Below are 24,470 nucleotides of genomic sequence, written 5' to 3'. Positions count from 1 at the left end.
AGGCTCCCAAGCACTGATGATGTCGCCTAGCCAGGGGACGAAACGTTTGCAACAAAAACTTCCAGCTCGGCGAACAGAACCACAACAACGAGCACCCGAGCTACAAATCTTCGCACAAACTTTGAAGACATACTCATATCTAAAAGGGGTAAATATACATTGCGCTTAGAGGAACAGAACACATTTAAAGGGCTGAGCTACAAGTAACGGGGCATTTTTATATTTAAAACGATACATTGAAATCTAAAGAGACTTGGACATAATTAATGGTATATGGTAATATTTACAAAGCATGACCATATTGGAAATAGTGCAGCCACTTTGAAAAAGGGGTTTGGGGTGGCCGTGACATGGTTAATTTTTAAGGAAATAAGCAAGTTATTACGATTTGAAATGATCTTGAAGGGGTAATGTAACCAGTAAATGGCAAAGGTAATTGCAAAAAATTCTTGAAAAGAAAAGGATTCCAGATATATGCGGATGTAGAGAACTAATTCAACAAAAGAGCCATTATTAATTTGATGGACCAAACAATCTCCTTTTGAGATATAAATGGGAGCATCAATATTGAAGAAGAAATTCCTATTTTTGTCCTCCTCCCAAAAGTCTCTGTCTTGTCAGAGTACAGTGCAAGCCAGTACAATTTGTTATGCCACAGTAGACCTTGCAACTCAACCTCACCGAATATTCATATCTGTGTTCTTAGCAGTCAAATACTGGCTCTGCCAGTGATGCTCACATTCCACGAACAAATAAAACAGATTATGGTGCTGCTATCACTGCATGTGCCAGAATTAAAAGGATCAGAACAATTCTGAACTCACACGACACACAGTTTGTGTACAATGCCATTATTTCTACTTAGTCTGTACCAAATTAAGAGCAGCCACAGTTTACATTTCATTGGCAATTCTACATGTTGACTTTCTATCATCACAATCTCTTTGACGTTCTTGTATGTGCCTAAATTAATTTTCAGATTATTCAATTGTGAAACAATGTTACTAGACTAAAAATTCACAACTTCACCAACTGCCAAAACATTCTTTTTAGGCTATTTGGGCAGTCGCACTGACAAATGAAACATCAAAGAAATACAAAGGTATGAAGAGGGTTACATACATTTAACCAAATACAATGGCAGTGCAGAGAATTTCAGAAAAAGTGCAATAAATATTCACTTTTTACCCCTTGTTCAACTCATTCAAGAATTTCAAATTGAATTTGTGGTAATTCAAGAGCAAATGGCAACATTCGTTTGTTAATAGATTCACCATAAATTGTGAAAGATCACTTTTATCAAAGTCACAATGTTTAATCCCAAATGGAGCAATTAAGTACAAAGTTACTTTCAACTATTTAATAAGACACTGCAAACTTTATTTCATATGAAAATACAATCATTTTATAATTTGGATAAGATCTTTACAAAGGAAATATTTTAAACAAAATAAACAAAATAGCTTTCCTGGGTATCAATATTGGCAACAGTTGTGCAGCAATTATTTGGCAATTGACCAACTAATTGAAATAATTTCAGAATAAATGAGCTGCTTCATTATTATACACTGAGATATTTTTAATACCAATCACATGAAAAGAAAATCTTTGCCTTAAAGAGCCAAGTAAAGTTAAATAAAATAGAAAAGCATCTTACAGAATTCACTTCAAATCATCTCTGGTGAATCACAAAAAGATGATGCTCAATAAACCAAATGATGGACAATCACTGGTAATGATGGAAAAACATTGTAAAGAATGTAGATATCTCAATTATCCTTAAAAGAATATCTACTCTGCCTTGGACAAGAACAACTGAAAGTTTTTTTGTCTGATTGAAATCTACAATAGCCAAGCTTTAGAAAATCCATCAGTGAGCCCGATCTTGAATAAACGTTTTTTTCCCCAGGAAATCCTTTTCAACTTTCAGGCTTCTCCAACTACAAGTAGCATGAAGGAAAGGTGAAGCTCAGTAGGGAAAGGCTGAGTAATAGCATATCTAGGCTCTCACCTACGTATTCTCCGAAGAAAAACATACATCTGGATGGGGACATGAATAGGAAGCATTCAGAGGGATATGGGCCAAATGCTGGCAAATGGGTTACTAGATTAATTTAGCATATCTGGCTGGCCTGGACTGAAGGGTTTGTTTCTGTGTGCTCATTACAGATACCCCTCTTCTGGGATCCCCATATAAGCTGTTATTTTCATGAAATAATCTGACAATTGTTGACTTCCATCAACCTCCCGAGAAATTTCCTCTCTCTGCAAAGTGTTGTTCACGTTGGCAAGTTCAATCCTCCTCCAGTCCTCAGGAACACACTCTATAATGCACAACGTTCTCAATACCTGTTTAACGTTCAGTGGGAAACTACTTTCAGTCCAACAGTTAGACAGAATTCCTCCGAAATGTTTTTGGCAAATGCACTGCTCCCACGAGAGCTTGTGGGCCCACAGTTCAAATGCTTTTAACAGCCTTTTTTTTTTTAAATTTCCCCACCTTCCCAGGATACAGAATTTCTCCCACCAGAAATTGTTTGCCCTGAAAAAAATCCAGCAGGAAGATGATTATGGAGCTATCAATAAAAATGCCTCATATGCTTCACCCAAGGTTAGAAATGGAAGAACATCTCTCTTCAAAGTTACTGTTCCATTTGCCCTTTCAAAATTCCTCGAATTTAAGGTGTTCCATTGTAGCATTTAATTATGATCCATTAAAAGCAGTATCCAGTCTCATCTGAGTGCGGAACCAACTCAACTGACTGAACAAGCGAAATAACTTTTCTGTCTGCTCTTCAGATGTGACATCCTCTCCCTCTCTCTGTTGATGCAACAGGATTACCAGAGCTGGAAGTACCACTCTCGGAATACAATTGCTGATCAACAGTTTACTTGAACTGTTTAACATAAGGATTTAAAAGCTGCTAGCCTGATCTCGCACAAAGCACAAAAGCCAAACTGTTCACCCGTGCCTGCGCAGAGGAGAAATTTCACTTGGAATAAATCACAAAATAAGAACTGTTACCAGTTCCACAACTCGTGCTTCCCACGGACAAAGTTAAACATCACACACCACCAGGTTATAATCCAACAGGTTTGGTTGAAAGCACTAGCTTTCGGAGCCCCGCTCCTTCATCAGGTGGTTGTGGAGAATGAGATCATGATTATGGAATTTAGAGCCAATGGAGTCCAATGTCATGGAAATGTAATACATCAAACAATTTTAGATTAAATCTTTCACCTTTCGAATGGGTTTCTGTTCTTTGGTATGTTAATCCCAGAATTTGATTTTAATTACCTTCAAGAATATCATTCAAATGCAGAGCTTTTCTAACAATAGGTGTGAATTCTGTCTGCATCCGAATATTGAGTCAGAGTGACATTTTTCTTAGAGAAAAACTCTGCATTTAAATTTCATTTTTGAGGAGGTAATTTATAGATTAGGGTGTAGAGGTTAGGGTGGATTGGCTGTGCTGAATTACCCATAATGACCAGGGATGTGCAATTTAGGGTGGATTGTCCATGGGAAATACGGAGGATGGAAATGGATATGGGTGAAACTCTTCGGAGGGCCAGAGTAAAATAAATGGGCTGAATGGCCTGCTTCCACATTGTCGGGGGAGTCATAGAATCCCAACAAAGGAGAATTTTGTCTGCATCTATCCTGTCAAGCCCCTTTCAGAATTCTACTGGTTTCAATAAGATCACTTCTGGTTCAGAGAGGTATACAGCACAGAAACAGGCCCTTTGGTTCAATTCATCCATGCCAATCAGGATTCCAAAACTAAACTAGTTCCACTTGCCTGTGTTTGGCCCATATCCCTCTAAACCTTTCTATGCATGTACTCATCCAAATTCCACATGCAAACCACCCTCTGTCAAAACGTTGCCCCTCAGGTTCCTTTTAAATCTCTCTCCTCTCACTTTAAAGAAAAATGCCCCTGAGTCTTGAGCTCCCCTATGCTAAGGAAGAGCCCTTTGCTATTCACCTTACCTCCACTCCTCATGATTTTATCAATCTCAATAATGTCACTCCTCAACCTCCTGTGCTCCAATAAATAAAGTCCCAATCTCTTCTTATAACTCAAACCCTCCAGTCTTGGCAACATCCTGGTAAATCTTTACCGAACCCTCTCTCATAGAATTCTTCCTATTACAGGTTCACCAGAATCGTACTCAGTACTCTACAAGTGGCCTCACCAACATCCTGTACAACCTCAACATGATGTCCCAACCCCTATACTCAATGGGGTGAACATTGAGTATGCTACATTGAGTACAAAGTATGCTAAATGCCTTCTTGACCACCCTGTCGAGCAGCGATGCAACTTTCAAAGAACTATGTACCTGAACCCCACCATGTCTCTCTTTTACAGCACGACACAGGGCCCTAGCATGACCTGTACAAGTCCTGCCCTTCCTTGTTTTAGCAAAACACAAGCCCTCGCTTTTAATAGCTCACTCATACACATGCTTTCTCTGAGACACCCACACATACACGCCCCCAACACTCTCAGGCTTATACTCCATCACACAGTCACTTTACCAAACATGCACACACTTTACGTGCACTCTCTTGCACAAACTCACATGCACGCATTCACACATCACTTTTTGGGCAAACTTGTATTGGCAGAATTATGTTTGCAGATACATTCTACTTTGCTCAAAAAGTGCAGAAACTGTAAGCAGTCAATCCGTGTAATATTTTATAATTTCCTACTTGGGAACTAGAACCAGTCTGATTCAAGATTGGGATACAGACAGACTCGAACCTCACACTTTTAATGCATTGTCTGGGCTGAGATGTCACTTATTTTAAAAAAAAACCTTAAGTCATCTCGAGAATGTGAATTAATAGTTCTGGGATTTACAGATTAATGAACTGAAACCTGCAACTCATTCTAAAAGGTGAAAGACTTAACAGCAATTTGGTTTGTTTAATATGTCATTTCAGTTGCATGACACTGTGATCTTTTGCTATAAAATCTGTATCTTATGATCCTGTTCCACAGTTACCCGATGAAGGAGCAGTGCTCCAAAAGCTCATACTTCCAAGTAAACCTGTTAGACTATAACCTGGTGTTGTGTGATTTTTAACTTTATCCAGCCCAGTCCAACATCGGCTCCTCCATATAATTTCTCGCGAACGCAGCCCACACCTCCTGATGCTGCCAGGAAACTTTATAACGCCGATGAAATGACACACTCTGCACTCCTGAAATATTGACAAGTTCTCACGATACTGGCTGCTCATTCACGACTCCATCTGATATGCAACATTGGAAGCTTAGTGCAGGAGGCTGAAAGAAATGACAGCTTTAAAACAAAAACTCTTGGAGCTCAAAGCTTTCAATGAGAGTCTGAGCCCCGCAGCAAGTTCAAGTAACCTTTATTGCGACCCAACTTTGTTACAGCTTCAGATCCGCTCAGCAAAATGGCAGAGAAAAAAGTAGCTGCTTTTTAAACAGCTCAAAGTCAAAGCGCACACACTCCCCCCACCCCCCCATCACTTTCTTTACTATTGATCAGGCACCAAGATGTCCCTTTGTAATTGGATCCTTGGTACAGCCTTAACCTGGAGGAAGTATTGACTCACTCAGCAATTTCAACCCATACCCTGTATAGCGCCATCTGCTGCAGTGGGATTCAAACCCGGGACCCCCTGGAACTGGGTTAATAGTCCAGTCGATAATGGCACTCAGCCGTCATTCCTTCAATCACCCTATGTGAACTCGCTGGTGCCTCTGGAGGAGGGAGGAGCGCGTGAAGTCCTTTCTGCACTCGGGGCAGCTGAAGGGCCTCTCCCCTGTGTGGACCCGCCGGTGGGTCAGCAGGTTGAAGGAATTGCTGAAGGCCTTCCCACACTCGGGGCAGCTGAAGGGCCTCTCCCCGGTGTGGATCCGCTGGTGGGTCAGCAGGTTGGAGGAATTGCTGAAGGCCTTCCTGCACTCAGGGCAGCTGAAAGGCTTCTCTCCATTGTGGACTCGCCGGTGCCTCAGCAGGTTGGGGGAATGGCGGAAGGCCTTCCCACACTCGGGGCAGCTGAAGGGCCTCTCCCCAGTGTGGATCCGCTGGTGGATTAGCAGAGAAGAGGAATTGTTGAAGGCCTTCCCACACTCAGGGCAGCTGAAGGGCCTCTCCCCAGTGTGGACCCGCCGATGGGTCAGCAGGGAAGAGAAATCGCTGAAGGCCTTCTCACACTCAGGGCAACTGAAGGGCCTCTCCCCCGTGTGCACCCGCCGGTGCCTCAGCAGGTTGGGGGAACTGCTGAAGGCCTTCCCACACTCTGGGCAGCTGAAGGGCCTCTCCCCGGTGTGGGTCCGCCGGTGGGTCAGCAGGTTGGAGACCTGGGCAAATCTCTTCCCACACTCAGGGCAAGAGAACGGCCTCTCCCCTGTGTGGGCCCGCAGGTGCCTCAGCAGGTGGGAGGCCCGGGTAAATCTCTTCCCGCACTTGGGGCAGTTGAAGGGCCTCACCTCCGTGTGGGACCGCTGGTGCCTCAGCAGGTCGGAGCATTTGCTGAAGGCCTTCCCACACTCTGGGCAGGAGAACGGCCCCTCCCCTGTGTGGATGCGCCGATGAGTCTCCAGGGCAGACGGGAAATGGAAGCTTTTTCCACCATCACCACACTTCCACCATTTCTCCACGGGGCGGGATTCCTCAGGTTTCTCCATGGCCGAAGCTTCAGCTGCACACACACACACACTTCCAGCCCCTCCCTGTCGTCAATTCCTCTTTCCAGGCTGTAGCTGCTGCTACACACCCCACACTCAATGCGCTGCAACAGTAGGGTCTCTCATCCAGTCCCACTGATGCTGAAAACGTACTCAAACAGGAACCAAAATGCTTTGCTCCTTCTCACAGAATCATAGTTGAAAATTGTTTCCGGTCCCGATGGATTGAGTGACTGTCAGACATTGACATCAAAGTGAGGACTGCAGACGCTGGAGAGTCAGTGTCGAAATGTGTGGTACTGGAAAAGCGCAGCAGGTCAGGCAGCATCCGAGGAGCAGGAGAGTCAATGTTTCGGGCATAAGAACTTCATGCGTTGATTTTGAAGCTTCTATCTTCAAATCCACTGTTTAAAAGAGATTACAAAAGTTATCACTGTCAGTGCAGGGTAAAAATTCAAAACAAGCAATTCTACTTTCTGTGGAATATTCTGGTCTTTTGTTACTCCACAAAATTGAAAGCACCATCCCACTCTGTTCTCACTCTGATATAACTAATTCCCCTGAAGGTGCTGATTCAGGATCTTGCAGGGGCAGAAAAAGCAAAAACATCAAGACTGACATCTCTCCGAATTTTGGATAATTCCACCTGAAAGTGAATATCTTTCACAACACTGCGATACTGCTGAGAGTGAGCAGGTCTGCTTTTGGGAAGCAAACAAAAAAATGTCAATTCAGGGTGAACCTGCAATGCAGCTTCTTGAGGAAGAACCAGACACAAAATGTTTAACGACCCTGGGAAGGTGGGAGCAAACGGAGACATCAAGGCATTAACACCTACACACTTCAGTCAAACTCTGCTGCTTCCTGTCAGAGCAAAACATCCTCAAAGTCCAGTCATCACAACCACACTTCTGCTTTCACTGAAGACAACTAGAGTCACACAGCACGGAAACAGACCCTTGGGCCCAACCTGTCCGAGCTGACCAGATTTCCTAAATTAATCTAGTCACATTTGCCATCACTTGGTCCCTATATAGGCCGGGTGCTGGCAGCTGGGACTAAATTGGGTTGGCTATCTGGTCGACAAGAACGAGTTGGATCGAAAGGTCTGTTTCCGTGTTGTACATCTCTATGACTCCAGTCGCATATGCCACCACTTGGCCGCTTTCCATCTGAACCCTTTGTATTCATCCGCCCATCCAGATGCCTTTTAACTGTAGGAATTGTACCAGCCCCCACCACTTTCTCTGGCAGCTCATTCCATATACACATCACCCTCTTCATGAAAAAGTTGCCCCTGAGGTCTCTTTTACATCTCCACACTGCCCTCACCCTGAACCTATGACCCTCCAGTTCGGGACTCCCCCATCCCAAGGGAAAGACCCTGTCCATTTACCCTATCCATGCTCATGATTTTATAAAAGTCTATAATGTCACCTCTCAGGCTGTGGCGCAATGGGGAAAACAGCCCCTCCCCATTCTTCCAGCTCTCCCCACACAGGTAATTAAGACACATACCTGAGTTTGCAGCATCTGCTCCCTCCCTGGATTCACTCCAGTTGCCACAAGTGAATAGATTTCCCCCCTCGCCTCTCTGTCCCTCCCAGGATGAAGAGTTGCCCAAAGAGAAGGAGCTTCACTCAAACTGACAGGGCCATTGCTGCATTGTGATGCCATCAATGGGAGGGGGAGGGAAAAGGGATGAAACAAAAGGGGAGGGGCGAGGTGCACAGTTTGCAGGAATCCCTTCCCTTCACATAACCCCCACAGTGCGGAAGCAGGCCACTTGGCCGAACGAGTCCAAACCAACCCTCGAAGGGTAACCCACCCACACCGATTCCCCTAGACCTGTTGCTCTACTCCCTGACTATCACACCTAATCTGCACGTCCCTGGGTACAATGGATAACTTAGCATAGCCAATCCCCCCTAACTTGGACAAAGTTAAAAATCACAATACCATGTTATAGCCCAACAGGTTTATTTATAAGCTCTAGCTTTTGGAACACTGTTCCTTCATCAGGTGATTGTGGAGAATAAGATCATAAGACCCAGAATTTATAGAAAAACATGAGTGTCCTGCCACTGAAATGATACATTTAACAAACCTGGATTGTTAAGTCTTTCATCTTTTCAAATGGGTTGCAGGTATCATTAATATGCACACCCCAGTCTTCCTGGAAGGCACCTTCTCCATATAATTTTAATAACAAAGTGACATTTCTGCTCAGCTCTGCAAATATACATTCACTCCTGTGGACTTGTGTGCGTGCGCGCATGAGAGAGAAAATGTCTATTTCCATCCTGTTTATCTCTGTCTATTTGAGAACAGATGCCTTACTTCTGTTGGTGTAAATATTGTTGTAAATCATAGCTGGGTTCTCATAGACAGACGTAAGAGAGAGAGAATTCCTCAAGTAGGACAGAATCAGAATCCTGGGAGACCCCCATTTCTGGTTTACTTCCGAATGAACAAATATTAAACATGAGCACCTATTTGTTTCAAATTTGGTTTCATTTTTCGTGTGATTCCCTGCTATGATGATACTATGTGTCTGGATGGTTGACAGGCTGGGAAATTGTGGATTGGGGCTTGATTGGCTGAATGCTGTATTGTTCCGGAAAGTGAAAAAAAGAAGCGGCGGGGGGGGGGGGCAAATCTTCAGCAAAAATCCAGCAAAGCGGAGAACAGACCGACATCTTACGCTGTGGGAACAGGGAGATCAGCACAGGACAGAGAAATCAGGACCTGAAATCCGAGCTGACACCCTGTGCTCAGTGCTTTCATTAGCAGCACCAACCCTATACCTTTACCTCGCTTCCCATTTGACCAAACCCTCGGTATTCAGGATCCAATCCTTGCCATCCTGAAGCCATGTCTCTGTAAGGAGTCTCCGATCATAATTATTCTCTTCAATGTGTGCAGTCAACTCATTCACTTTTGTTACAATGCAGCACACATTCGGATACTGTTTCTGGTTTCAATTTTTGTGATCTTTAGAATCCAGTTTTGATTGCTGGCATATTTACTCTCCTTGTCCCTATCATTCTCTAAAGTTCATTTCCCACATCACTACACTGCTCACTGGCCTTGTTTTGGATTGTTCATGCTAAATTGTCCATAATGTCGAGGTTAGGTGGGTTAGCCATGGGAAATGCAGGGTTGTAGTTTCATATCCAGCCTGCTCCGCCATTCATTAAGATCATGGCTGATCTATCCATTGTCTCAGATCCTCCCCTCCCTGCATTGTCCCAACTACCCTTAATTCCTCTACCATTGCAAAAACCCATCCAACTGCGTCTTGAATATACTTAACAAAGCTGCCTCTACTGCTTCCTTGGACAGAGAATTCCATAGATTCAGTACACTCCAGGAAAAGCAGTTCCTCCTCATCTCTGTCCTGAATCTACTCCTCCTAATCTTGAGACCTGGTTTCATTCACCAGCAGAAATGACTCAATAGGTAGGGCTTCATCTCCACAGTGCAATGAATTCCCACTTTCCACCAAAATCCCGGATGTACTCACTCACTCAGTTGCTGTCTCACAAATGCAGGATTTCATTGTAACTTATTCTGCTCCCATTAAGGGCAAAGCATCTTTGAAAGCTGCTCTGAAACTCCAGCCTTCACAATCACACTTCTGCTTTCACCAAAAAAGATTTGAGTAATACAGCACGGAAACAGGCCCTTTGGTCCAACTTGCCCGGCCAAACAAATATCCTAAATTAATCTAGTCCAATTTGCCTGCAAGTGGCCCATATCCCTCTAAACCCTTCCTATTCAGGTAAGCATCCAGATGCCTTTAAAAATTCTCAAACATATGCCTTCTAGTTTTGGACTCTCCTACCTTGGGGAAAAGACCTTGGATATTCACCCTACCCATGCCTCTTATGACCGTGTATAAGGTCACCCCTCAGCCTCCAATGCTCTCAGGAAAATATCTCCGGCCGAATGAGCCTCTCCCTGTAGCTCGAACCCTCCAACTCTGACAGCAGCCTTGTAAATCTTTTCCGACATCTTTCAAAGTTTCACAACATCTTTCCCGTAAAAGGGTGACCAGAAATGAATGCAGTCTTCCAAACGTGGACTAACAAATGTCCTACACAGACATAACATGACCTCCCAACTATACTCAATGCACTGACCAATAAAGGAAATGCCTCCTTCACTATCCTGTTTACTGGTGACTCCACTTTCAAGGAACTATGAACCTGCACTCCAAGGTCTCTTTGTTCTGCAACACTCCCCTTAACGGTGTCAGTCCTGCCTGGATTGCTTGACCAAAATGCAAACCACATATTTCTCTGAATTAAACTCCATCTACCACACTTTGGCCAATCAGCCCACCTGATCAGTTCTAATTTATAGTGAACTCTCTTTCCTCGCTTATTCTTTAGAAGTTGAAAATCTCTATCCCACACACTCTCCCTCCATTCTCAGCTTGCTGAACCTAATCCCTGCTGTAACTCATCCTGAAGGATGCAGTTGACGCCGGTTAATAGGCCCACAAGCAGGGGGGTTCTAACTGAAACAAAGAATACTGAACGGCCTGGAAAGAGTGGAAGTTAGGAAGATGTTTCCATTGGTTGGAGGGATTAGAACCAGTGGGCACAGCCTTAGAGTAAAGGGAAGACCTTTCAGAATGGAGGTAAGGAGAAACTTCTTCAGCCAGAGAGTGGTGAATCTATGGAATTCACTGCCACAAAACGCTGTGGAGGCCAGGTCACTGAGGATAATTAGAACGTAGAACAGTACAGCACAGCACAGAACAGGCCCTTCAGCCCACGATGTTGTGCCGACCATTGATCCTCATGTGAGGTAAACCTAATGTACAAACCCTCAAATTTCTGTGACCATATGCATGTCCAGCAGTCTCTTAAATATCCCCAATGACCTTGCTTCCACAACTGCTGCTGGCAATGCATTCCAAGCTCTCTCAACTCTCTGCGTAAAGAACCCGCCTCGGACATCCCCTCTATACTTTCCACCAAACAGCTTAAAACTATGACCCCTCGTGTTAACAATTTCTGCCCTGGGAAAAAGTTTCTGGCTATCGACTCTATCTATGCCTCTCATTATCCTGTACACCTCAATTAGGTCCCCTCTCTTCCTTCCTTTTTCCAATGAAAAAGGTTCGAGCTCAGTCAATCTCTCTTCGTAAGATAAGCCCTCCATTCCAGGCAGCATCCTGGTAAACCTCCTCTGAACCCTCTCCAAAGCATCCACATCTTTCCTATAATAGGGCGACCAGAACTGGACACAGTATTCCAAGTGCTGTCCAACCAAAGTTTTATGGAGCTGCAACAAGATCTCACGGCTCTTAAACTCAATCCCCCTGTTAATGGGAGCCAAAACACCATATGCTTTCTTAACAACCCTGTCCACCTGGGTGGCAATTTTAAGGGATCTACGTACCTGCACACCAAGATCCCACTGTTCCTCCACACTGCCAAGAATCCTGTCTTTAATCCTGTACTCAACTTTCAAGTTCGACCTTCCAAAATGCATCACTTCGCATTTATCCAGATTGAACTCCATCTCCCACCTCTCAGCCCATCTCTGCATCCTGTCAATGTCACGCTGCAGCCTACAACAGTCCTCTATACTGTCAACGACACCTCCAAACGTTGTGTCGTCTGCAAACTTGCGAACCCATCCTTCAATCTCCTCATCCAAGTCATTAATAAAAATTACAAAGAGTAGAGGCCCAAGAACAGAGCCCTGTGGAACACCACTCACCACTGACTTCCAGGTAGAATATTTTCCTTCCGCTACCACTCGCTGTCTTCTGTCGACCAGCCAATTCTGTATCCAGACAGCTAAATTTCCCAGTATCCCATTCCTCCTGACCTGCTGAACGAGCCTACCATGGGGAACCTTATCAAATGCCTTACTGAAGTCCACATACACCGCTCGACCCTCATCAACTTGTCAAGTAACATCCTCAAAGAACTCAATAAGATTTGTGAGGCATGACCTGCCCCTCACAAAGTCGTGCTGACTGCCTTTAATCAAGCCATGCTCTTCCAGATGGTCATAAATCCTATCCCTCAGAATCCTTTCTAACACCTTGCAGACAACAGACGGGAGACTGACTGGTCTGTAATTGCCAGGGATTTCCCTATTTCCTTTCTTGAAGAGCGGAATTACATTTGCCTCCCCCAGTCCTCAGGTATGACTCTGGTGGAGAGCGAGGATGCAAAGATCTTCGCAAGCGGTGAAGCAATCACATTTCTCGCTTCCCAAAGCGGCAGAGGACAAATCTGGTCTGGCCCTGGCGACTTGTCAATCTTAATGTTTGTCAAAATTTTCAATACATCGGCTTCCTCAATCTCTATCTGTTCCAGCATGCTTAACTGCTCCTCAATGGTTTCATTCACTACAAGGTCCTTTTCTTTAGTAAAGACAGAAGCAAAAAACTCATTTGGGGCTTCCCCTACCTCCTCAGACTCTATACACAAGTTCCCTATGCTATCCCTGATCGACTCTACTCTTTCTTTGATCATTCTGAGATAGAGACGTTCTTGAGCATCAAGGGGATCGAGGATTATGGGGACAAAGTGGGAGAACAGGTTTGATAAACCTATCAGCCATAATTGAATGGCGGAGCAGACCCGATGGGCTAAATGGCCTTAATTTCTGCTCCTGTGTCTTACGGTCTCTTGCTATCCTGGACAGAGGGGGCGAGAATTGGAAGCAGGAGTAGGCCATCTGGCTGGTCAAGCCTGCACCAGCATTCAAAAAGATCATATATGCTATTATGTGCTGTATAACTCTGCAACTGTTCTGTACTGGTCTTAAAATCATTTTCATGCCAACCCCCATAAACATCCACTTCATTGTTGTTCAAAAATCAGATGAACTCAGCCTTGAATATATTCAATGACCCCCTAACTGCAGGATGGCATCCCCACTTCTGAGCTCAATTCCTAATATACCACTTGCCTTGCTGATTGCTTGCTGCACCTGTCTGACAACTGGCAGTGACTGGTGTAGAAAGATGCTGAGACCCCTTCCTCCATCCACTATCATTCGAGATGAAACGTCAACTCTCCTGCTCCTCGGATGCTGCCTAACCTGGTATGCTTTTCCAGTGCCAGAGAGAGTGAGAGAACCCGAGAGCGAGCGAGATACAGGGCTCCCTATTGGTCTATCAAAATAAAGTTGCGCGCCTTTTCTACGGAATGATTTGGAGATGCCGGTGTTGGACTGGGATGTACAAAGTTAAAAATCACAACACCAGGTTACAGCCCAACAGGTTTAATTGGAAGCACTAGCTAGTGCTATAACCTGATTCTGGATTAGTGGTGCTGGAAGAGCACAACAGTTCAGGCAGCATCCAAGGAGCTTCGAAATCGATGTTCCAGGCAAAAGCCCTTCATCAGGAATAAAGGCAGTGAGCCTGAAGCGTGGAGAGATAAGCTAAAGGATGGTGGGGGTGGGGAGAAAGTAGCATAGAGTTCAATGGGTGAGTGGGGGAGGGGATGAAGGTGATAGGTCAGACAGGAGAGGGTGGAGTGGATAGGTGGAAAAGGAGATAGGCAGGTAGGACAAGTCCGGACAAGTAATGGGGACAGTGCTGAGCTGGAAGTTTAGAACTAGGATGAGGTGGGGGAAGGGGAAATGAGGAAACTGTTGAAGTCCACATTGATGCCCTGGGGTTGAAGTGTTCCGAGGCGGAAGAGGAGGCGTTCTTCCTCCAGGCGTCTGGTGATGAGGGAGCAGCTGTGAAGGAGGCCCAGGGCCTCCATGGCCTCGGCAGAGTGGGAGGGGGAGTTGAAATGCTGGGCCACGGGGCAGTGATCCACACGGGCCCCCGATCCACACCCACTCCCCTCTCCCCATTGCTCTACATTTAACCCTGAGTCATGCACCTCACCTGCACACTATGAGGAATTTAGCATAGCCAATCCACCCTAATCTGCACATCCCTGGGCACTATGGGGAATTTAGCATAGCCAATCCACCTGAACTTGGATAAAGGTTAAAATTACAACTCCAGGTTGTAGTCCAACAGGCTTCTCTGGAAGCAGCAACCTTTGGAGTGATATGAGACATAAGCATGGAAACAGACCCTTCGGTCCAACCTGTCTATGCCGAACAGATATCCCAACCCAATCCCACCTACCAGCACCCGGCCCATATCCCTCCAAACCCTTCCTATTCATATACTCGTCCAAATGCCTCTTAAATGTTGCAATTGTACCAGCCTCCGCCACTTCCTCTGGTAGCTCATTCCATACACGTACCACCCTCTGCATGAAAAAGTTGCCCCTTAGGTCTCTTATATCTTTCCCCTCTCACCCTAAACCTATGCCCTCTAGTTCTGGACTCCCCGACCCCAGGGAAAAGACTTTGTCTATTTTTGGAAGCAGTAACTTTTGGAGTGATTTGGGTCAATCCCCGCTTCGGACAACTGTCTGTGTGGCATTTGCACATTCTCCCAGTGTCTGAGCGGGTTTCCTCCCACAGTCCAAAGATGTGTAGGTTAGGTGAATTTGCCATGCTTAATTGCCCCGTAGTGTTAGGTGCATTCGTCAGGGGTGAATGTAGGGGAATGGGTCTGGGTGGGTTGCTCTTCGTAGCGTCGGTGTGGACCTTTTGGGCTGAAGGGCCCGTTTCCACACTGGAGGGAATAATTATTTATATAAAATGCCCCCGATCCATTAGAGTGCCCAACATTAGTTTTAATTGGGTAGTAGAAATCTGAAGTATAATTGCTCGCTTCAGGACATCCAGACGTGAATGAATTTGACACAGGACACATTGGGCAACCATTAAAGAATCCGTTGTATTTCACCGGGTTGTGGACTCATGCAGAGACACGAACAACTTACTTTGATAACAGTGTTCGATTTGCAAATGGAACGGCTGACAGATATTGAGAGTTTGCACACTTGGTTAAGCAGCTACATGCCATAGCCAGGATTTAGGAGGCTCAAATCCCTAATTTGGACTGTTCTGGAAAGTGTGTGCTTCGTTAGCCTTGGAAGGAAGGAAGGAAGGAATAAACAAAAGCTGACAAACAGATATGAGGAAAGTTGGAAAATGTTACAGAGAGATACACAGGCAGAAGTTTGCAGAAAAGTTAACACTTCATAATCTGGTTTCAATGCACATTAGCCTGGGTATGGTACTGATATCACAGGGGCCTCAAAAAGGGTACTCCCTCAATACTCAAACCAAAATGTGGGTGACCCCTGCTGGACTGGTTTGTGTTCATTCTTTGTTGCTGCCTATTTCAGTTGCTAATGTACATTATTGTTAACACTCAAATCTGGTGGCACCCAGATTTTCAGAAAGCAGCTAGGAAAAGATCTGAAGCATGTTTAATTTGTAAACAAACAAGATGCATACTCGAAGAGGGATGCCCTGTGTTTGTTAACCACTTCCTTGCCTGGTCGGCCTTTTTTACTGGTTTACAACTGGCGTATATAGTATCACCTCGCGTACTTAGTCATGAATATTGTCTAATAAGAGTAGATGTATTTAGTAGATGAATAAAAACCATCTCAATGACTGAAACAGCTGACACTAGATTGTTGGACAAGTGGGAAATATTTGCATCAGTTAACCAAAACACTTCAAAGTTTACAGTCACGGGTACGGCAAGCTGAAGAATTAGGACCGGGGCATTTTGCAGCCTGCTTCCTTGGGCAGAGAATTCCGCAGATACACTACTCTCTGGGAAAACCAGCAGCCCTCACTCCCTCCTCAACTCTGTCCTAAACCTACTCCCCCAAAGCTTGAGACCTAGTTTCATCCACCAGCAGAAATGACTGGATAGGGTAGGGCTTCATCCGCAAATTGCAACAAATTCCCACTTTCTCCCAAATTCCCAGATGTACAAACTTAACTGCTTGCTGTCTCACAAATGAAAGATTTCATTGTACCTTCTTCCGGTCCCAGTAAGGGCAAAACATCTTTGAAAGCTGCTCTGAAAGCCCTGTCTTTGCAACCACACTTCTGCTTTCACCGAAAACAGTTAGTCATACACCACAGAAACAGATCCTTCCGCCCACATGTCTATGCCAACCATATATCCAAAATCAATCTATTCCATTTGCCAGCATGTGGCCCATAGTCCTCAAAACCCTTCCTATTCATGTACCCATCCAGATGTTGTAATTGTACCAGCCTCCACCACTTCCTGTCAGCTCATTCCATACATGCAGCACCCTCTGAGAAAAAGTGGCCCCTCAGGTCCCTTTTAAATCTTTGCCCTCTCAGCTCAAACCACTGCCTTCTAATTTTGGACTCCCCTACCCAGAGGAAAAGACCTTGGCTATTCAACCTATCCATGCCCCTTATAAACTTCTATAATGTCACCCCTCAGCCTCCGACACTACAGGGAAAACAGCCTCAGCCTATTCAGCCTCTCCCTCTCGCTCAAACCCTCCAACTCTGACACCAGCCTTATAAACCTTTTCCAAACCCTTTCAAGTTTCACAACATCCTTCCATAGGATGGAGACCAGAATTACACACAATATTCCAAAAGTGGCCTAACCATTGTCCAGTGCAGCCGCAACATGACCTCCCAACTCCTTCACTCAATGCTCTGACCAATAGAGAAAAGCATACCAAACATCATCTTCACTATCCTGTCTACCTGCGACTCCACTTACAAGGAACTATGAACATGCACGCCAAGGTCTCTTTCTTCTGCAACACTCCCCCTGTGTAAGTCCTTCCTGCATTGCTTGACCAAAATGCAACACATCACATTTCTCCAAGTTCAACTCCATCTGCCCCTCCTTAGCCTATCACCCCATCCAATCAATTCTAATTTATCGTGAACTCTCTTTCCTCTCTTATTCCTTAGAAGCTGAAGATCTCCATCCCACTCTCCCTCCATTTTCAATTTGCTGAACCTAATCCCTGCTGTACCTCATCCTGAAGGGTCTGGTTCATGCTGATTAGCAGGGCCATACTCAGGGGAGATCTAATTGAAACATACAGAACACTGAATGGCCTGGACAGAGTGGTTGTTGGGAAGATGTTTCCATTGACCCGAGGGCACAGCTTTAGAGTAAAGGGAAGACATTTTAGAATGGAGATAAGGAGAAACTTCTTCAGTCAGAGTGGTGAATCGATGGAATTCATTGGCATAGAAGACTGCAGAGGCCAGGTCACTGAGGATATTTAGACTGAGATAGCTAGGTTCTTGAGTATTGAGGGGATCGAGGGTGACAGGGAGAAAGCAGCAGAATGGCGCTCAGAAACTGATCAGCCACGATTGAATGGTATGAGCAAACCTGATGGGCTGAATAGCCTACTTTCTGCTCCGATGTCTTATAGCCTCTTGCTGTCCAGGACACAGAATTGGGAGCAGGAGTCGGCCATTTGGTCTTTTAAGTCTGCACCAGCATTGAACAGATCACAAATGGATATGGATCTCCCTACATTGAGATGCAGAGGCTGGGACTTTTTTCACTGGAGCATCGAAGGTTAAGAGGTGTCCTTAGAGAGGTTTAAAAAATCATGAGTGGTATAGGTGAGGTGAATGGCAGGTGTCATTTCAAGATTAGGGAGCAAACTTTTAAAGCGAGAGTAGAACGAGTCTAAAGACATGAGGAGCACATGTTTTTTTTAAAAAAAAAAAAAGAGAGTGGTTGGTGTGTGGAATGAATGTCTAGAGGAAGTGGTGGATGCAGGTACAGTTACAATGCTTAAAATACATTTTGATAAGTACGTGAATAGGAAAGGTTCGGAGGGATTATGGGCCAAACACAGGCAGATGGGATTAGTTTGTGAATATAGTCAGCATGGATTAGTTGACCTGAAGGGTGTGTTTCTATGCTGTATGACTGTCACTGTTCTGTACTAGCCTTAAAACTATTTTCTTGCCTTCCCCAAGAACCATCCACTTCTCTGTTGTTCAAAAATGATATGAACTCTGGGGGTCATGGAATATATTCAAGGCTAACTGCAGGAAGGCATCCCCACTTCTAAACTCAATTCCTCTTGCTCATATACCATTTGCCTTGCTGATCGCTTGCTGCACCTGTCTGACAACTGGCAGTGACTGGTGTAGAAGGACGCTGAGGCCGCTTTGTCCATCCACACATCATTCCTGATGAAGGGCTCTTACCAGAAACGTCAACTTTCCTACTCCTCGGACGCTGTCTGACCTACTGTGCTTTTCCAGCGCCACACATTTTGACTCTGATCTCCAGCATCTGCAGTCCTCACTTTCTCCACTTCCCAATATATCACCATTTAAACAATACACCTCATTTCTGCTTTTTTTTTCCCCACAGCAAAAGTTACAACCCAGGAACCCTGTGGTACTGCATTTGCCATGTGTTTGAGGCACAGACCTGGACCAGCTTTTCCAGAGTCTGTCCTCTTTCTGGATTCACTCCCTTTCTTTTCAGTTGCTGCAAGTCAACAATTGGATCCCAGCATGAAAATAAAAGAAATAGAAAAGGGAGTGAGAGAAGAGAGTGCTGTTGGACAGAGGAAGGAAATTACAGTCTTGGATGAATCTCAATCTTCATTCAGAGAGAGAGAGAGATGAATCTCAATCTTCATTCAGAGAGAGAGAGAGAGAGAGAGAGAGAGAGAGAGAGAGAGAGAGAGAGCACACGTCAGGCAGCATCCGAGGAGCAGGAAAATCGACGTCTCCGATTCAGACAATAGGGCTGTTCTGAATGGTAGGAGGACCAGGCTCCTCATTGAGCCAGCAAATGTAAGTCATGCACCATTTTTACAGACAGATAGAAGCATGTGCAGTTTTGTGCAGACACCGGCGAACATGCGCAGCGCTTGCTGACACAGAGGAGCACGCGCAGTAGGCTCTGTAGATATGCTGGCGTAACTGACAGATTCAACTGTCCAAATGTCAATAGGAGGAAAAAAGGTAGAGCCACAATTTTGTTTCACCTTCCCAGCCCCGGCTCTACATAACCGCGCATGTTCCTTGCTTTTCTCCTTACCCTCACCCCTCATGATTTTTCAAATCTCAATAAGGTCATTCCTCAACCTCCTCCATTCCAGTGAAAATGTCCCAGCCTCTCCCTATAACTCAAACCCTCCAGTCCTGGCAAAGTCCAAGTAAATCCCTCTCTAATAGTATTCTTCCTATTACAGGATGACCAGAACTGTACTCAGTACTCTAAACAAAATGGCCTCACCAACATCCTGTACAACCTCAACATAGAACAAAAAAAATTTACAACCCAGGAACAGGCCCTTCAAGCCTAAACCGATCCAAATCCCCTGTCTAAACCTATCGCGTAATTCCTGAATCTGTATCCCTCTGCTCTCCCCCTACTCATGCATCTGTACAGATGCTGAAAATGTGTTGTTGGAACAGCGCAGCAGGTCAGGCAGCATCCAGGGAACAGCAGAATCGACGTTTCGGGCACAAGCCCTTCTTCAGGCCCGAAACGTCGATTCTCCTGTTCCCTGGATGCTGCCCTGTTCCAGCAAAACATTTTCAGCTCTGATCTCCAGCATCTGCAGACCTCACTTTCTCCTCCATCTGTACAAATGTACCTTTTCTTTTTATAGATATTTTTACGGAAAATTTAACATGTTCTTACAAGTTTACAAATTTAAAAAAACCAAGTACAAACACTAATATACAATTAAATCTTAAATAAATAGCCAAAACCTGTCAAACAAAAAGAAGAGATACAGAGAAGAAAAAGACAAAACTCAACTACTAATCTAACCTATAACTAACCAGAGTGTATGATCAAATATCTTACATTATTCAAAAGAAAAAAGGATAACATAGCAATGAAGTAGTGAAGTACATGCTCGGAATGAGTTAATATCAAGTCGTAATAAAACCCGTATTCATGCGGGATTCCTCTCCCAAGGGACCCCGGACCAGCCAGAACTGTTACCTCAACTAAATGAAAGCCCTTGAAAGAATGGCCGAAATATCTGTATCTATGAAATTCAAAAAGGGCTGCCATATTTTATAGAATAATTCAGTTTTTTGGTGCACCATATTTGTAAGGAAGTCAAGGGGAATACATTCCATGATTAATCTGTGCCAATTCGGAAGTCCTAGAGGGCCCTCAGCCACCCAGTTTACTAAGATATTTCTCCTTGCATAGAAGGAGAGAATGGAAAATAATTTCCTCCCGTGCACATCCAGAGAAGGTAAGCTCGAGAAGCCCAGAAGAGGAGATACTGGATCTACTGTAATTTTGGTTCCCAAGATTTCTGTCAGGGCGTTTACTACTTTGGTCCAGTATTTGAGGGTCTTATGGCATGTCCATAAGCAGTGTGTAGGAATGCCCACCTCTGCTTTACATTTGGGACACATTGCAGATGCTCCTGCCCTAAATTTTGCCAATTGTTCTGGTGCCATATGGGCCCTATGAAGTATCTTTAACTGAATGGTCTGGGTTCTGTTACAAATGGAGATTTTTTTGGCATTTTCCCAGATGTAATTCCACATTTCTGTAGAAATTTCCAGCACCAAATGCTGATCCCATGTTCTAAGCAGACGGTCCATATCTTCCGACGCTTCATCACGTAATAAATGATAAAGAGTGCTGACTGAGGGTACACCCACTGGCCACAACACTCTACGTTCTCTATCTGATTTATAGAGAACATCTAAGAACGCAGTCGTCTTCTGTATGTAGTCTCGAATGTAGAATTATCGAAAGAGGTCTCCATTAGGTAATCCAAATTCCTGATGCAGCAGTTCAAAAGTCATCAGGACCCCCTTCTCAAACAGATCCCCTAAACAGGAGATACCCCTGGATCTCCAGGATTTGAATGTGGCATCTGTAAGCCCCGGCTGAAAACCCCATGCCCCCACTATAGGAGTATAGGGGGATGTTTTATGTGAATTACCCTCGTTTTGCCGCATTATATTCCAAACTTTAATTGTGTTTAGTACTATAGGGTTTCTATAGTGGTCCGTAATGATTTTCATCTTATCGAAAAATAAGAGGTTAATCAGAGGGCACTGTACTTGAGAAGTCTCGATGTCCATCCAGATTGATTGCGGGCCTGACGTGACCCAATCGGCTATGTAGCTTAACTGATACTTCCTAAAGTCTGGAAAATCCAGTCCTCCCCTTGCCAGTGGAACTTGTAGCTTCCTTAGCTTAATGAGGAGCTGTCTATGGTTCCAGATGAAAGAACCCAGCCAACCATACAATTTGCACAGTGCCAGCTTCGGCAGCATCACCGGAAGCATTCTCATAGGGTATAAGAGACGGGGCAAGACATTCATTTTAATTAGGGCTATTCTACCTAGTCAGGAAATTGGAAGGTCTCCCCAGCGTTGAAGGTCCTGTCTTACCCTTTCCAATAGATGCACAAAATTGGCCTTGTATAGCTGGCCAAATACTGGGGCGATAAAAATGCCTAAGTATAAAGAAACCCTCAGAGACCACTGAAAGGGGAAGTGGGACATACTAGTGAGGCCACCCATCGGCATGGCCTCCGATTTTGAAAAATTAATTTTGTAGCCTGAAAATGCACTAAATGCATTAATAGCTTGGATTAAGCGAGGCACGCACATCAGAGGATTACTAAGAAAAAGGAGATCATCATCTGCTTATAGGGTAATTTTATGTTTACCTGTACCAACCCTCGGGGCTGTTATATTAGAGTCAGCCCATATAGCTTCCGCCATTTGCTCAATTATTCGCGTGAATAGCAACGGTGAGAGACGACATCCCTGACGGCAGCCCCTACCCACACTGAAGCTATCGAAGCCTAATCCATTGGTGATCACAACTGCTTTGGGATCATTATACAGTGTTGAGACCCATTTGGCAAATACGTTTCCAACGCCAAACCTTTCGAATGTATAGAACAGGTATGACCATTCAACCCTGTCAAATGCCTTCTCCGCATCCAATGAGACTACTATTCCTGGTATTTTTTCCTGATGACAGACTTGATTCACATTCAAGACCCTTCTAATATTATCAGATGATCTACGGCCCTTAATAAACCCAGTCTGCTCCTCTTATGATATATGGCAGTATCCCCTCTAGCCTCAATGCTAATGTTTTACAGAGAATGTTAAAATCTACAGTTAGCAAGGATATTGGTCTGTATGATGCACAATCTTCTGGATCCTTTCCTTGTTTGAGAATAAGGGAGATATTCACCTCATTCAGTGAAGGTGGGAGGCAGCCCTGACTTATATGAGTGGTTGTACATGTCCATAAGCGGGCCAGCTAATACTCCTGTGAACTCTTTGTAAAATTAAACCTGAAAGCCCTCTGGGCCAGGTGCCTCACTGCTCTGAAGTTGCCTGATTACATCAATTATTTCCTGCGTTGTTGGGGGAGCATTCAGGAATGATACCTGTTCTGGGATTAAGTCCGGAAAAGCCAGGCTTTTAAAAAAGGACTGCATCCACCTGGCTCTATCTTCACAATCCTGCGATCAGAATAAAACTTTCTGAAGATTGTGTTGATCCTTTTAGGATCGTGAGTCAGAGTACCAGCACTTTCCCTGATAGCTTGAGGGGCCCCGTTTTATCCTTGCGAGAAATGCGAAGCATCTACGAGGTTTATCGCCAAATTCATATAATCTTTGTTTTGCAAATAATATTTCCCTCTTTGCCGTTAGGTGAAGGCGGTATTCAGAGCTGTCCAAAGGGTCATAATCCTTTAGTAATTTGGCAATAGAAGGTCTGTCAGCGTATGCTGTTTCAGCTGCTTTTAAGCGAACCTCACGTAGACGCTGTTGTTTTACCTTTAATTTTTTCCGGGTCACCGAGTATGAAATGATCACAATTCTCGCATAAGCTTCAATAGTCTCCCACATCATTGACGGGTTACGAGCCGTACCTGAATTAATTTCCAAGAAAGCTTTAAATTCTTGAGAAAAATATTTTGTAAGGAATCATCTATTTTACAGGATGATAAGGAATTTTAAAAAGTCGAGGGGGCAAAAAACATGTCAATTCTAGTGTGACATTTATGTGGATTAGAGTAAAAAGAGAAATCTCTGCCTTGTGGGTGGAGGCACCTCCACACATCTATTAATCCTAATTCTTGATTCAAATCCGCCAATTGTCTAGATCTGGGGGATACACCCGCAGTACTCTTGGGTATCCTGTCTATTTCCGGCTCCATAATGCAATTCGAGTCTCTCCCTATAATTGTATGATGAGCACCGAGAGCCATCAGTTTGGAGAAGGCTTCCGTTATAAATTTGAAAGGATGCGCCGGGGGACAATACTGGTTTAAAATCCCATATTCCTCTCCATTTATAAGGGCTTTAATTAGTATATATCGTCCAGATTCATCTTTTATCTGACTTAGGATTTTGAAAGGGAGATTCTTCCAAATAAGAATGACTACCCCCCTACTTTGAGCTGGAGGAAGAAAAGAAGGCCTGATCAAATCCACCCTGTTGTAATTTCAAATGTTCTTTATCCAATAAATGCGTCTCCTGCAGAAGAGCTATATCAATCCATTCTTTCGAGGTTTGATAATATATTCTTCATAGGTTTGATAATATTTTCTTCCTTTTGATTGGAGAATTACTCCCCTTGATATTCCAGGTGCACCATTTAATCGAATGACTAACCATAACCATCCAGGCAAGTCCGAGACCCCCTGGGAGGAGAAACACCATCCAAAACACCTCGAGCATAGACCATAGAAAATTCACAAAAAGTGATTCTTTATTACACTCACACTATTATAATAAAAAACTATTTCTAAATTAAAAAAAACAAAAACATATCTAAACGGAGATTTTCCCCCTGGTTTCCAGGGGAATCACTTCCTTTCCGAAAACCAATCATATTCTCTCCCGACCAGTGCCCCACCCTTGACCCAGGCACCCC

General features: G+C 44.3%; 2 protein-coding genes across 8 annotated transcripts in view; both read right to left on the bottom strand.

Annotated features, from left to right (window-relative positions):
- Positions 1–1,349: 1,349 nt before the first annotated feature.
- Positions 1,350–6,930, bottom strand: LOC148144805 (uncharacterized). The gene has a single exon (XM_087975100.1). It carries the CDS (start codon positions 6,675–6,677, stop codon positions 5,721–5,723), a length of 957 nt encoding a protein of 318 aa, XP_087831226.1. The 5' UTR covers positions 6,678–6,930; the 3' UTR covers positions 1,350–5,720.
- A 12-nt stretch (positions 6,931–6,942) lies between these two features.
- LOC148144804 (uncharacterized) overlaps positions 6,943–24,470 on the bottom strand; it is a 58,147-nt gene continuing 40,619 nt past the window's right edge. For 3 of the 7 annotated variants that reach the window (XR_015751611.1, XR_015751610.1, XR_015751613.1), the window contains one exon: positions 6,943–7,081. The gene's annotated coding sequence lies outside the window, so the exon portion shown is untranslated. The remainder of the gene's footprint in view (positions 7,082–24,470) is intronic. The other 4 variants (XR_015751612.1, XR_015751609.1, XM_087975120.1 and 1 more) reach the window with 4 other exon arrangements.

This window comes from Chiloscyllium plagiosum, unplaced genomic scaffold (genome assembly GCF_037043375.1).
Source record: "Chiloscyllium plagiosum isolate Xiang-an unplaced genomic scaffold, Cpla_swu_hap1 HiC_scaffold_27, whole genome shotgun sequence".
In the NCBI taxonomy this organism is placed as follows: domain Eukaryota; kingdom Metazoa; phylum Chordata; class Chondrichthyes; order Orectolobiformes; family Hemiscylliidae; genus Chiloscyllium; species Chiloscyllium plagiosum.
Note: the sequence above shows the minus strand (reverse complement) of the source record. Positions and strands in the feature narration are given on the sequence as shown.

Excerpts from the sequence above, each read along its gene's own strand:
- LOC148144805 (XM_087975100.1), bottom strand. The coding sequence starts at position 6,677 with ATGGAGAAACCTGAGGAATCCCGCCCCGTGGAGAAATGGTGGAAGTGT.